The sequence below is a fragment of the Aotus nancymaae genome, unplaced genomic scaffold (assembly GCF_030222135.1).
Source record: "Aotus nancymaae isolate 86718 unplaced genomic scaffold, 86718_ANA_hifiasm-v0.15.2.pri h1tg000006l, whole genome shotgun sequence".
In the NCBI taxonomy this organism is placed as follows: domain Eukaryota; kingdom Metazoa; phylum Chordata; class Mammalia; order Primates; family Aotidae; genus Aotus; species Aotus nancymaae.
The window spans coordinates 37821750-37835317 of record NW_026988417.1 but is presented as its reverse complement, the minus strand read 5'-3'; the positions used below and the strand labels follow the sequence as shown (position 1 = coordinate 37835317).

At 37.0% G+C, this 13568-nt stretch overlaps 1 protein-coding gene across 4 annotated transcripts in view; it reads left to right on the top strand.

The window, feature by feature from the left end:
* Window positions 1-13568, top strand: part of TMEM156 (transmembrane protein 156) — a 57105-nt gene that overhangs the window by 18311 nt on the left and 25226 nt on the right. For 3 of the 4 annotated variants that reach the window (XM_064366387.1, XM_064366378.1, XM_064366386.1), the window contains exon 2: window positions 13009-13278. In XM_064366387.1, coding sequence (XP_064222457.1) covers window positions 13009-13278 — 270 coding nt within the window. The remainder of the gene's footprint in view (window positions 1-13008; window positions 13279-13568) is intronic. The other variant, XM_064366388.1, reaches the window with a different exon arrangement.

Sequence of the window (13568 nt, the reverse complement as noted above, 5' to 3'; positions counted from 1 at the left end):
CAATAGAGACAGTATGACGCACAAAACCTAAAACATGTACTAAATGACCCCTTATAGAAACTAAGTTGCAGACCATGGCCTATGTATTTACATTACACTACAGTGATAAAATATAGGTATTTGACAGTATTTAAACTTTTGAATGAATAATCTTACATAGTGAAATGTATAGTTATATCTACATTATAGATATATCTTCTTAATTTTTACCATTTTTCAGTTGATTGTTTTAGCTTTTCTAAATACATAATTTTGTCTGTAAATAATTATAACAATTATGTCATACTACTCTTTTTTTTGAGACAGGTTCTGGCTCTGTCACCTAGGCTGGAGTGCAGTGGTGTGATCTCCGCTCACCACAACCTCTGCCTTGCAGGCTCAAGCCATCCTCCCACCTTAGCTTCCCCAGTAGGTGGGACTACAGGCGTGTGCCTCCATGCCCGTCTGATTTTTCTTTTTTTTTGTAGAGAGGAGGTCTCACTTTGTTGCCCAGGCTGGTCTCGAACTCCTGAGCTCAAGAGATCCACTTACCTCGGCCTCCCAGAGTGCTAGGATTGCAAGCGTGAGCCACCACGTCCGGCCTCATACTTCTCTTTTCCAACACGTCCAAGCAATATTTCCTCCATTTACTTATTTATTGTTTTTGAGACAGAGTCTCAATCTGTTGTTCAGGCTGGAGTGCAGTGGTGTGATCTCAGGTCACTGCAATGTCTGCCTCCTGGGTTCAAGCAACTCTCCTGACTCAGCCTCCCAAATAGCTGGGATTACAGGAGTGTGCCACCATGCCTGGGTAATTTTTTTTGAGACAGAATATTGGTCTGTCACCCAGGCTGGAGTGCAGTGGTGTGATTTTGGCTCACTGCAACCTCTGCCTCCTGGGTTCAAGCCATTCTTCTGCCTCAGCCTCCCGAGTAGCTGAGATTACAGGCATGCACCATCACGGCCAGCTAATTTTTTTTTGTATTTTTAGTTAGAGATGGGGTTTCTCCATGTTGGTCAGGCTGGTCTCAAACTCCTATCTCAGGTGATCTGCCCGCCTCAGCCTCCCAAAGTGCTGGGATTACAGGCATAAGCCACCATGCCCAGCCTCCTCCACCTATTTCTAATCAATGTTTTCTCCTGATTACATTGGCAGATTTTCCTGGCAAATAACAGGGAAAATTTTGACACAAATATTTATAGTGTTTGGTCACTGAAATATATTTACATGAGTATCCTTAGTGCTATAATATATTGGTAATTTGATCCGAGACAGATAGATTTTATAATGTAAGGATATTTCTCTTTTACACATAGGATTTATAATAATTTGCAAATAAATGTGACTTTTTAAATGCTTTTAAGCATCTAGATGTAGTTCATATTCTTTTAGACTCATTGATGTATTTCATTAATATATTGTTAAGTATTATATCATTTTTAAATTTTTGATTCAGAGGGTATATGCGCAGGTTTGTTACATGGCTATATTGCGTGATGCTGAGGTTTGGGCTTCAATGATCCCATTGCCCAAATGGTGAACATATTTCCCAATAGGTAGTTTTTAAGCCCTTGCCTCCTTCCCTCCCTCTCCACTTTGGGAATATTCAGTGTCTGTTGAGCCCGTCTTTGTGTCTGTGTGTACTCGGTTTTAACTCCCACTTATAAGTGAGAACATGTGGTATTTGTTTTTCTGTTTCTGCGTTAATTTGCTTAGGATAATGGCCTTCAGCTGCAACCATGTTGCTGCAGAGGACATGATGTCAATCTTTTTTATGGCTGAATAGTATTCCATGGTGTATATGTACCGTATTTTCTTTATTCAATCTACCACTCATGGATTGATTCCATGTCTTTGTTACTATGAATAGTGCTATGATAAACATATGAGTGCAGGCATCTTTTTGGTAAAGCAATTTATCTTCTTTTAGGCATATTCCCAGTAATGAGATTACTGGGTTTGATGATAATTCTATTTTCAGTTCTTTCAGAAATCTCCAAACTGCTTTCCACAGGGGCTGAACTAATTTGTATTTTCACTAACAGCATATAAGCTTCCCCTTTCTTTGCAACCTTGCCAATATCTGTGATTTTTTAAATAATAGTCATTCTGACTAGTGTCAAATGGCATCTCATTGTGGTTTTGATTTACATCTCTGGAATAATTAGTGATGTTGAGCATTTTAAAATATATTTGTTGACTGCTTGAATGTCTTTTGAGAAGTGTCTGTTCATGTACTTTGCCCACTTTTTAATGGGGTTGGTTTTTTTCTTGTTGGTTTGTTTCAGTTCCTTACAGATTTTGTATATTAGTCCTTTTTAAGATGCATAGTTCACAAATACTTTCTCCCATTCTGTAGATTTTGTTTACCCTGCTGAAGTTTATTTTGCACTGAAGAAACCCTTTAGTTTAATAATGTTCCAATTGTCCATTTTTGTTTTTGTTGCATTTGGTTTTGAAGACTTAGTCATAATTTCTTTGCCTAAGCTCATCTCTAGAAGAGTATTTCCTAGGTTTTTTTTTAGGATTTTTATAGTTTGAGGTCTTACATTTAGGTCTTTATCGTCTTTAGTTAATTTTTGTATATGGTGAAGGGGATCCAGTTTCATTCTTTGCACATGGTTAGCCAGTTTTCTCAGCACTGTTTATTGAATAGAGTATCCTTTCCCCAGTGTTTATTTCTGTCAGCTTCATCAAAGATCAGTTAGTTGTAGGTGTGTAGCTTTATTTCAGGTGTCTCCATTCTGTTCCATTGATCTATGTGTCTATTAATATTTTTGTACGAATACCATGCTGTTTTTGTTACTCTAGCCTTGCAGTATAGCTTGAAGGTGGAAGACGTGATGCCTCTGGCTTTGTTCTTTTAGCTTAGGCTTGCTTTGGCTATTTGGGCTATTTTTTTGGGGGGGGTAGTTAATATGAATTTTAGAATAGTTTTCTCTAATTCTGAAAAATGACATTGGTAATATGGTAAGAATAATGTTGAATCTATAGATTGCTTTGGGCAGTATGGATGTTTTGATGATATTGATTATTCCAATCCATGAGCATGAAATGCTTTTATATTTGTGTTATCTATGATTTCTTTCAGTGTTTTGTACTTCTCCTTGTAGAGATCTTTCATCTCCTTAGTTAGATATTCCTAGGTGTTTTATTTCATGTTTTTTTGTGGTTACTTTAAATGGGATTGCATTCTTTATTTGATTCTCAGCTTGAATGTTATTGGTGTATAGAAATGCTACTGATTTTTGTATGTTGATTTTGTATCCTGAGACTTTGCTTAAGTCATTTATTAGGTCTAGGAGTCTTTTCACATAATTTTAGGGTTTTCTAGGTATATAATCATATCATCAATGAAGAGAGATAACTTGACTTCCTCTTTTCCTATTTGGATTCCTTTTATTTTTCTCATGCTTGATTGTTCTGGCTAAGACTTCCACTACTATGTTGAATAGGAGTGGTGAGAGTTGACATCTTTGTATTGTTCCAGTTCTTAGGGGGAATGCTTCCAACTTTTGCCCAGTCAGTACAATGTTGGCTGTGGGTTTGTTATAGATGGCTCTTATTATTTTGAGTTGTGTTCCTTCAATGTCTAGCTTGTTGAGGGTTTTTATCATGAAAAAAATGTTGGATTTCATTGAATAGTTTTTCTGTATCTATTGAGATGATCATATGGTTTTTGTTTTCATTTCTGTTTATATGGTGAATCACAATTATTGAGTTGCATATGTTGAAATATCCTTGCATCTTAGGAATAAAGCCCACTTGATTGTGGTGAATTAATTTTTTGATGTGCTATTGGATCTCGTTTGCTAATAGTTTGTTGAGGATTTTTGCATCTATATTCATCAAAAATATTGGCCTATAGTTTTCTTTTTTTGTTGTCTTTTTGTTTGGTAGGTTTTGGAATCAGGATGATATTGGTTTCATAGAATAAATTAGGGAAGAATCTTTTCTCTTCAATTTTTTGGATTAATTTCAGTAGGATTGGTAGCAGCTCTTTCTTGTATATCTGGTAGAAATTGGCTGTGAATTTATCTGGTCCAGGACTATTTTGGGCTGGTAGGTTTATTTATTACTGATTCAATTTCCATATTCATTATTGGTCTGTTTGGAATTTCTGTTCCTTCCTAGTTCAATCTTGGGAGGTTGTGTGTGTTTCCAGGAATTTATAGATTTCCTCCAGATTTTCTGGTTTGTGTGCATAGAGATTGTAGTCTCTAAGGCTCTTTTGCATTTCTGTGTGATCAGTTGTAATGTTACCTTTATCATTTCTGATCATGCTTATTTTGATCTTCTCTTTTTCTCTGTTAATCTAGCTATCAGTCTATCAATCTTATTTGTCCCTTCAAAAACCAACTTTCGTTTCATTGAAACTCTTTATAGTTTTTTGGGGTGTAAATTTCATTTACTCTGCACTAATTTTAGTTATTTCTTCATTTCTGATAGCTTTGGGTCTAGTTTGTTCTTATGTTTTAGCTCCTTTAGGTGTATGGTTAGGTTGTTAATTTAAGATCTATCTTCTTGATGTAGGAATTAGCACTATAAACTTTTCTCTTAACACTGCTTTTGTTGTAACCTAGAGGTTTTAGATTGTTTCTCTATTTTCATTTGTTTCAAAGAATTTTTTTATTTCATTCAGGAGCAAGTTGTTGAGTTTCCATGTATTTGTGTGGTTTTGAGAGTGCCTCTTAGTATCCAACTTGTTTTTTAAGGCTAGAATACCTCGTTACTCAAACTCAACAAAAATGGGACAAAAACAAAAATTTACAAGCCAGTCTCACTTGTAAATATAGATACAGAACTTTGAAATAAAACACTGAGAATACACCAGCAGCCGGGTGTGGTGGCTCACGCCTGTAATCCCAGCACTTTGGGAGGACGAGGCAGGCGGATCACAAGGTCAAGAGATCGAGACCATCCTGGCCAACATGGTGAAACCCCGTCTCTACTAAAAAAAAAAAAAAAATTAGCTGGGCGTGGTGACACACACCTGTAGTCCCAGCTACTTGGGAGGCTGAGGCAGGAGCATTGCTTGAACTCGGGAGGTGGAAGTTGCAGTGAGCCGAGCTCGCACCACTGCACTCCAGCCTGGCGCCTGGCAACAAAGCAAGGCTCTGTCTCAAAAAAAAAAAGAAAAAAAAAAAGAATACACAAGTACAATATAGAAAAATAATCAAATTAGATTTATTACTGGAGTGCAAGATTAAGTTAGCATTAAACAATCTAATAATGTAATTCACTACATTAACAGATCAAGGAAGAAATACTATACAATCATCTTAATTGTTAAAAGTGCATTCAATTATATTTAATAGTCCTTATAATTAAAAATTCTTAGCCAACTAGGACTAAAGGAGAATTTGCTTAAATGGATAAAGGGCAACCAAAATGATTGCAAGAAATATTCTCAATGATGACACATTGTAAGTATTCTTAAAATCAGGAGCAAGCAAGGATGCCCACTCTAATAATTTCTATTCGACCTGGTACTGGACATTCTTGACATTGCAGTAAGACAAGTATAAGAAATAAAAAGTATGAAGACTGGAAAGTAAGAAATAAAGTTATTGGCTGGGCATGGTGCCTCACCTGTAATTCCAGCACTTCAGAAGGCCTAGGCGGGTGGATCACGAGGTCAGGAGTTCAAGACTGGCCTGGTCAACATGGTGAAACCCCATCTTTACTAAAAATACAAAAAATTAGCTAGGCATGGTGGAAGGTGCCTGTTTTCCAAGCTACTTGGGAGGCTGAGGCAGGAGAATCACTTAAACCTGGGAGGTGGAGGTTGCAGCGAGCCAAGATTGTACCACTGCACTCCAGCCCGGGCAACAATGTGAGAGTCTCAAAACAAAAAAAAAAAGGAAGAAAATTATTATTATTTTCAGTCAATATGTGTACTTGCATAGAAAGCCCAAAAGCTATAAAAAATTAAAGTTAATAAAAAAGTTTAACAAAATGACAAAAAAGATTGATATTTGAAAGTCAATTATATTTCCATATACCAACAACTGGGTTCTTCACTGAACTTAACAAGCTGATTTTAAAATTTATTGGAATGAGCAAAGGGCCAAAAATTGTTAAGATACTTCTGAAGAAAAATAACAAGGTGGCCAAGTGTGGTGGCTCACACCTGTAATCCCACCACTCTGGGAGGCGGAGGAGGGTGAATCACGAGTTCAGGTGTTCAAGACCAGCCTGGCCAACATGCTGAAACCTCATCTCTACTAAATATACAAATAATTAGCCAGGTGTGGTGGCACGCACCTGTAATCCCAGCTACTCAGGAGGCTGAGGCAAGAGAATTGCCTGAACCCCAATCGCACCATTGCACTCCAGCCTGGGTGACAGGGTGAGACGCCTTCTCAAAAAAAAAAAAAAAAAACAAGGCAAGGGGACTTTTTCCTCTCAGATATAAGAGCTTTTATAAGGAAAAGTAGTTTGTCAGCATGATATCTTTGCAAAGATGAAAAAATGGACTAATGGAACAAAATTGAGAGCCCAGAAACATTCTTATATGTACATGGAAACTTCATATGACAGATGTCGTTACAGATAAGAAAAGATAGACTACTCAATAAATGCTAGTGTAATTGGTTATACATTAAAAAAAAAACAAATTTGGTTCCACACATCATACTGTATACAATTCCGTATCTGTCACCTAGTCTGGAGTGCAGTGGTATGATCATGGCTCACTGCAGCCTCAACCTCTTGGGCTCAAGCAATCCTCCTACCTCAGCCTCTGTAGTAACTGGGACTACAGGCATGCACCACCACACCCGGCTATTTTTTTGTGTGTGTTTTTTGTAGAAATGAGGTTTTGTCATGTTGGCCAGGCTGTTTTCAAGCTCCTGGACTCAAGTGATCCATCCACCTCAGCCTCCCAAAGGGCTGGGATTACAGGCATAAGCCACTGTGCCCAGCCATTCCATTTATTAAGAAATGAAATGTGAAAGGCAAAACTTTAAAAACAACTTTTAGAAGAAAATATAGGTAAAGATCTTTTAAGGAAGAAGGATTCAGACACAAAGCTCAAATTATAAAGAAAGTAGTTGATAAATTTACTACATTAAGAGCTTTCTTTAATTAAAAGATCATAAAGAAAATAAATAGATAAGGTACAAACTGTGAGAAGATATTTTGATAAAAAATTTAGAGAATTTATTGAAATTTTAAGCAGAAAACTTAAAGAACTTCTAAACATTAATTAGATAAAAAGACAACCTAACAAAAAATCAAAAATTTGAAAAAAATAGAGAAAATTAGGAAAATATACACTAAAACCATGAAGATATTCTATTTGGCATTCATCAAATTGGCAAACCTGAAAAGCACTGGTCAGAATATGTGTCAAAAAGAAAGAACTGCCAGGCGGTGGCTCACGCCTGTAATCTCAGCACTTTGGGAGGCCAAGGTAGGGGATCACTTGGGGTCTGGAGTTTGAGACCAGCCTGGCCAATTTCATGAAACCACATCTCTACTAAAAATACAAAAATTAGCCAGGCGTGGTGGTGCATGCCTGTAATTCCAGCTACTTGGGAGGCTGAGGTGGGAGAATCACTTGAACCCAGGAGGCGGAGGTTGCAGTGAGCTGAGATTGTGCCACTGCACTCCAGCCTGGGCAACAGAGTGAGATTCTGATTAAAAAAAAAAGAATTTTTATGCACTGCAGGTAGGAATATAAATTGATACAAACATTTTTGTATAATGATATGGCATTTTCTACTAAAACTGAAGAAACACCAAACACCCAGTAATTGAACCCTTAATGTACACTAAAGAGATGTTTGTGAATATTCATAGTATCATTATTTTAATATCAACTTCGTTGACATATAATTTACATATAGTAAAATGCTCCCATTTTAAGTGCATACTTTGATGAGTTTTGACAAATGTACACACCAGTGTATCTACTGCCACAATTAAGATATAAAACTTTCTATCGCTTCTAAAAGTTTCTTCTTGCTTGTATTAGTCTGTTTTCACACTGCTATAAAGATACCATCCAAGACTGGGAAATTTATAAAGGAAAGAGGTTTAATTGACTCCCAGTTCTGCATGGCTGGGGAGGCCTCAGGAAACTTATAATCATAGCGAAAGGCAAAGGGGAAGAAGGCACTTCGTCACAAGGCAGCAGGAGACAGAAGGGAGAGCGAAGGGGGAAGAGACTCTTATAAAACCATCAGATCTTGTGAGAACTCACTCACCATCACAAGAATAGCCTGGGGGAAACTACCCCATGATCCAGTCATCTCCCACCAGGTCCCTCCCTCAACACCTGGGGATTACAATTCAAGATGAGATTTAAGTGGGAACACAAAGCCAAATCATACGTTACAAAGCTCCATTACAGGAGAGCCTTTCTCCTGCTGCCAATGCAGTTTTCCACTTTCTTGAATTTAATATAAGTGGAATTATACAATATATAGCCACTTGAGTCTGGCTTCTTTATAATGCTTCTGAGATTCATCCGTGTTGTTGCTTGTAGTTTTTTCCTTTCTGTTGCTGAGTGATATCCCACTACATGCATACAGCAAGGGTTATTTATATATTCACTAGATTTTAGACATTTAAATTGTTTCCAGTTCTTGGCTATTATAAGTAAAAAAGCTGCCATAAAAATTCACGTACAGGTCTTTGCGTGGACATATGTTTTTATTTCTCTTGTGTAAATTTCTAGGAGTGGAATTTTTGGGTCATATGGTAAGTATATGTTTAACTCATAAGAAAATCTGTTTTCCAGAGTGATTATACTATTTTATATTCCCACCAGCAATGTATGAGAGTTTCAGTTCACAGCAACATTATTCATAACAGCAAAAATGGAACAACACAAATGTTCTCTGTCAGAAGAATGAATAAATAAATTATAGTATATTCATTCATAAGAATACCATATATAATTAACTACAGCTCTGTGCACCAACATGACTAAAACACATTAAGCAAAGTAAAAGCAAATCACAGAATACATATGGTATATTCCATATGTGTGTATATATTTCTAAACTATGCTATAGTGTAGGGGTGAGAAGAGATAGGGGTGCTTCAAATATATTGGTAATATTCTGTTTCTTAATCTGGGTGATAGGTACATGGGTATTAGTTATCATTATTTAACTGCTATGATACGTTTTATTCATATGTGTGCGTAATATGTTTTTATAATAAAAGTTTAAAAAGAAAGATAGTTGATGTTTCTTTAATCTTGCTGTGGCTTTTCTCGAAAAAGAGGAAATAATTGACTTGAGCATCTGTCCTATAGTGCCATGTATTTTCCCAATTCTGTTTAGTATTCTATGTACTTCCTCTGAGAGGTCGCAGTCTTAGTACTGGAGTAATTCTGGAATGCATTTCCATCTCTGAGAGTGAGCATTTAGATGTCAACTCTCAGCAGTATGAATGGCAGCAGTTAAATTCATAAATCCTTGTTTATGGAGATGAGAATATAGTCCACCTGATAGCAAAAATGATTGAGTAGAATTTATTTCTTAAAATTATACTGGGGAAGGGTGTGTCTTCTATTTATTTCTTTTCCAATTGAATTATTTAAAGCTGAGGTTTAAAAATCATCATGAAATTACCCCATAGCCGAATATAAAGGATCTGTCATGAATTCTAGAAAGCTCAGTTGGTCACTTACTAAATAAGAATACTGCAATATTGGCAGTAAAAATTTCTCTATCTCTCTTCTAAGTCATATCATAGCAATATAAATTGAAGAAGTTGAAGGTTTCATAAAATGAAAAGTGCCAGTGAGGAAAATGGAAAGATGGAAAGAAATCAGTTTTTAATGTATTTTAGTGATATTAAAAAAGGTATAGATTATGGAGTTCCATCAGGTGGTGCATTTCCATATCCTTCCTCGGCATTATTACCAAAGGCAATATTTTTTATTGTAGTTACAATCTGATTACAACTTTGATTATAAATATATTAAGACATAATCAAATTGTAAATTTGAATAAATTTTTATAGCTGGAAATTAAATGTGAGATATTACAGAAGCAATTTCAAATAGAGAAGGCTAGTAAATGAGCACTTAATGTATTAAATAATAAAAAAATCACCAGTAATTAAACACTTATGGAATTACTATAAGAATACAAATTATACAAATTTTAAAAATGCTTTAATATCAATCATGAGCTTGATTTTTTTCAAGTTTGAATCAAGATACATGAGTAGGAGTAATCATTCAAAAAAAGAAATAATTCTTTCATTGTGCTCCATATGATTTAGAAATCTTCAAAATATATTTTGCCCCATAGGATTATATGAGAAATGGTGAAGATGCTACATAAAGGTGAAATTAACCATGTCAGTTGTTTTCTTATGCTAGCAAAGAACTATCAGACTGGGAATTTCTGAAAAATAGGTTGCCTGTTTCCTTAGTTGATCATAACTAATAAATAGGAATCCCCAATGTTTACACAGTAAGCTTTGATTATTTTGATGAATAAAATCATAGATAATTCTGTCGTAAAGATGAATTTAAATTTTTTACTTTGGAATATAGGTTTGCATTTTACTGTATTTATTTATTTATTTGAGATAGAGTCTCACTCCGTTGCTCAGGCTGGAGTGCAGTGGCGTGATCTTGGCTCACTGCAACCACCACGTCTCAGGTTCAAGCAATTCTCCTGCCTTGGCCTTCCGAGTAGCTGGGACTACGAGCGCCCACCACCATACCCAGCTAAGTTTGTATTTTGAGTAGAGATGGGGTTTCATCATGTTGGCCAGGCTGGTCTCAAACTCCCATCCTCAAGTGATCCACCCACCTCGGCCTCCCAAAGTGCTAGGATTACAGACATAAGCCACCACGCCCGGCCTGGGTTTGCATTTTAAATGACATATATTTGTACAAATTTCAAAAGTGTTTCCATATGTATTATATAATTTGATGTTACTATAACCCCATGAGATTAACAGAGTTATCTCTATTTTGCTAGTAAGAAAACTAGACTCATGGAGATTAAGTAAATTGTCTAAGTATCTTGACTAACGACAGATATAGCACTGGAATATTTTTTCTCCTTTTGAGACAAGATCTCCTTTTGTTGCCCAAGCTGAAGTGCAGTGTGTGATCATGGCTCACTGCAGCTTCAACCTTCCAGGCTCAAGTGATCCTTCTACCTCAGCTTCCTGATTAGTGAGGACTATAGGAGTATGCCACCACGCCTGGCTAATTTTTGTATTTTTTGTAGAGATGGAGTCGCCATGTTGCCCAGGCTGGTCTCAAACTCCTGAGCTCAAGCAATTTGAGCACCTCGTCCTGCAAAAGGACTGGGATTACAGGTGTGAGCCACCGCACCCAGCCTAGAGTGTTTGTCTTTTGCTTCTGAACTTAGTATTATTTCTATTATACCATCATTTCCATATCTGATGTTTGCCTTCAGACAAAAGTAAAAATTATGGTGTCACCTTGTTAAATTTCATCTTTGGGTGTTATGATAGGCTGTATAATGGCCATCCAAAGATATCAGGTGCTAATTCTGAAAACCTGTAAATGTTACCTTATAAGGAAAAAGGGTCTTTATAGGTGTGATTTAGTTAAAGTCTCAAGATGTGAAGATTATCTTGGATTAACCTTGTGGGGCCTAAATCCAATCACAAATATCTTTATACAAGAGAGGCAGAGGGTGATTTCACATAGAGTTTTGTAGAAAACAGAGACACAGAGGAGAAAGCAATGTGACTATGGAGACAGAGATTAGAGTGATGTGGACACAAGCCAAGGAATGCCAGCAGCCACCAGAGGGTTAAGAAACAGATTCTTCCCTAGGGCCTCCAGCGGTAGTAGAATCATGTAGACCTCTCGATTTCTGACTATTGATACTGATGTTGGACTTGTGGCCTCCAGAACTGTGAGAAAATGAATTTCTCTTGTCTTAAATTATCAAGGTGTGGTAATTTGTTGCAGCAGCCCTAGGAAACTGATACAAAGATACTGTTCAAAGTTTTCATACCCTGTTCAACTCCATGCAATTGACTTGAGTCTCTATTTTGGAACAGATAGATTCAGAAGAACCTAAGATTTATCCATAAAAAATTCCCCAGAATGGAGAATGGTTAAAATGCTGAGATTCCAAGCAACACTACTTCTCTTTCTCCTCCTCCTCCTCCTCCTCCTCCTCTTCCTCCTCCTCCTCCTCCTCCTCTTCTTCTTCTTCTATACTTTAAGTTCTGGGGTACACGTGCAGGTTTGTTACATAGGTATACACGTGACATGGTGGTTGCTGCATCCAACACCCTGTCATCCAAGCACTTCTTTATCAAGACATCTGTTCTCTGAAAATTAATAGGGAATGTTCACAAGTTTAAAAGAGAAATGTTGCTGGGCACGGCGGCTCCCTGTCTCTACAAATACTTTTTAAAAAATTAGCTGGGCACGGTGGCATGACCCTGTAGTCACAGCTGCTCTGGAGACTGAGATGGGAGAATTGCTTGAGCCTGGGAGGTCAAGTGAGTTATGATTACACCACTGCACTCTAGCCTAGGTGTCAGAGTAAGATCCTGTCTCAAAATAATAATAATAAAATAGAAATATTTAAATGGAATAGATATGGCTAGTTCATATTTAAAAAAAAAAGTCTTGGCTGGGCATGATGACTCATGCCTGTAATCCCAGCAGTTTGGGAGGCTGAGGTGGGCAGATCAGCTGAGGTCGGAAGTTTGAGACCAGCCTGACCAACATGGAGAAATACTGTCTCTACTAAAAATACAAAATTAGCCGGGTGGGGTGGTACATGCCTGTAATCCCAGCTACTTGGGAAGCCGAGGCAGGAGAATCGCTTGAACCCATGAGGCGGAGGTTGCGGTGAGCCAGGATTGTGCTATTGCACTCCAGCCTGGGCAACAAAAGCGAAACTCCGTCTCAAAAAAAAAAAAAGTATTGTCTCTGATAAGCTAAAATGTACTGAATCTACCAAAGAAAAACTGGGAGCATATTGTGTATTTATTTGAAAGTCTAAAAGTCAAAACCTTATAGTAAAGAAAGTGTTTTTCTTTTTTCTTTACAGAAAGAACGTTGGAGCTATCATGTCTGGAAGTGTGTTTACAATCTAATTTCACCTATTCACTCTCCTCCTTAAATTTTTCCTTTGCGACTTTTCTGCAACCAGTGAGGGAAACTCGGATTATCATGAGAATCTTTCTAAATCCCTCCAATTTTCATAACTTCACCAGGACTTGCCAAGACATCACAGGTGAATTTAAAATGTGCTCCTTGTGTTTCATTTGTGAGTCTAAAGGAAACATGGATTTTATTTCTCAGGAACAAACATCAAAAGGTAAACACAAAGTGAAGGTGAGAATAAAATGGTATCAAGTATAAGTTAATTTATTCTGTTAAAAACATTAATAATATATTCTTTTTATTTATTTATTTTTTGAGACAGAGTCTCTCTCTGTCACCCAGGCTGTAGTGCAGTGGCACGATCTCGGCTCACTGCAACCTCCACCTCCCACGTTCAAGCGATTCTCCTGCCTCAACCTCCTGAGTAGTTGGGATTACAGGCACGTGCCACTATGCGTGGCTAATTTTTGTAGTTTTATTAAAGACGAGGTTTCACCATTTTGG